The 1,872-nt window shown below is 43.4% G+C and overlaps 1 protein-coding gene across 1 annotated transcript in view; it reads left to right on the top strand.

The window, feature by feature from the left end:
- Nucleotides 1-1,872, top strand: part of Nlrp12 (NLR family pyrin domain containing 12) — a 26,172-nt gene continuing 24,300 nt past the window's right edge. The window contains exon 1 of the mRNA XM_029480175.1: nucleotides 1-289. Coding sequence (XP_029336035.1) covers nucleotides 1-289 — 289 coding nt within the window. The remainder of the gene's footprint in view (nucleotides 290-1,872) is intronic.

Below are 1,872 nucleotides of genomic sequence, written 5' to 3'. Positions count from 1 at the left end.
ATGTTGCCAGCTACAGCCAGGGATGGCCTCCATCGACTGTCTACCTACCTGGAAGAACTCGAGGCTGGGGAACTGAAGAAATTCAAATTATTCCTGGGGATTGCAGAGGACCCGAGCCAGGACAAGATTCCCTGGGGACGAATGGAGAAGGCTGGTCCTTTGGAAATGGCTCAGCTGATGGTGGCCCACATGGGGACAAGGGAGGCTTGGCTTCTGGCTCTCAGCACCTTCCAGAGGATCCACAGGAAGGACCTGTGGGAGCGAGGACAGGGAGAAGACCTGCTGAGGGGTAAGGAGGGGAAGGGAGGGTACAGCCTGGAACACAGCCATTCTCCTATCTTTACCATTGTGAGCTGGATTCAAATTTCAGCCAGTGGTCTTTTTCCTTGTCTACTACAAATCCCCTCTTTTTTAAAAAAGGACTTTGTGGTGTGTATGTGTGTGTGTGTGTGTGTGTGTGTGTGAGAGAGAGAGAGAGAGAGAGAGAGAGAGAGAGAGAGAGAATTTGCATAAGTCCATTGTCTCCTACTACGGGAATGGGTTTGGCCATGTTTCTGACCCTAATCCCAGTATTCTCATGTGTGTACATAATGTTGATCACACACACACTCATTCCTCTACCCCCTGCTCATCCTGTGGACCCCTTCCTCTCCCACAGAGTCCTCTTCCTTTGATGTCTTTTTTAAAAAACATTTTCTTAGATTGGTTTTTATTTTATTTTATTTTATTTTATTTTATTTTATTTTATTTATGTAGGACTGCTCTGCTGCATATACATCAAGCCAGAAGAGGGCATCAGATGCTCTTATAGGTGGTGGGAATTGAACTCGGGAACTGGAAGAGCAGCCAGTGCTCTTAAGCGCTGAGCCGCCTCTCCAGCCATAATGTCTGTCTACCTTCCTGGAAGAACTCGAGGCTGGGGAACTGAAGAAATTCACATTATTCCTGGGGATTGCAGAGAACATGAGCCAGGACAAGATTCCCTGATGTCTTTTAAACGCTTTTTTGTTTGTTTGGTTTTTGGTTTTTTGATTTTTCGAGACAGGGTTTCTCTGTGTAGCCCTGACTGTCCTGGAACTCACTCTGTAGACCAGGCTGGCCCCGAACTCAGAAATCTGCCTGCCTCTGCCTCCCAAGTGTTGGGATTAAAGGCGTGCGCCACCACGCCTGGCACATATTTTTATTTATTACTGATAGTGTATGCAGGGCACGTGTGAATGAGTGCAAGCACTTGGGTGCCACAGCCTGTCTGTGGAGTCAGGACAACTCTATTTCCAGGGATCTAACACTGTGTGGCATCTATGGACACCTGCATGTGTGTGGTGCATGTAAACTCATACTGCCTCACACACATACACACAAATAACAATTTGTTTTGTTTTATTTGTTTTTGGAGACTGCGTTTATCTGTGTAGCCCTGGCCATCCCAGAACTCAGTTCATGGACTAGCCTGGTTTTGAACTCAGAGATTTCTGCTTTCTGAGTGCTGGGATTAAAGGCATGTGACATCACCATGTGCCCTAAGAATAATTCTTTTAAAAGTGAAAAACTATTACTACAAAGTTCTATCTATCTATCTATCTATCTATCTATCTATCTATCTATCTATCTTATCTATCTATCGATCTGAACTTTTGAGATACAGTCTTACTATGTAGCCTAGGTTGGCCATTGCCTCATCTTCCTCAAGTATGAGTCACTACAATAAGTTATTTATTATTTATTTATTTATTTATTAAACAGCACTGAGTATTGAGTTCATTTTTTAAAAAAGATTTATTTATTTTATGTATGTGAGTACATTGTAGCTGTCTTCAGACAGACCAGCTCCAAGATGAGCCAACTCCAAGAACATTTTTTTTTTTTTTTTTG

Source organism: Mus caroli, chromosome 7 (assembly GCF_900094665.2).
Source record: "Mus caroli chromosome 7, CAROLI_EIJ_v1.1, whole genome shotgun sequence".
Classification (NCBI taxonomy): Eukaryota; Metazoa; Chordata; class Mammalia; order Rodentia; family Muridae; genus Mus; species Mus caroli.
The sequence above is the reverse complement of the archived record's forward strand: the minus strand, read 5'-3'. Positions and strand labels throughout refer to the sequence as shown.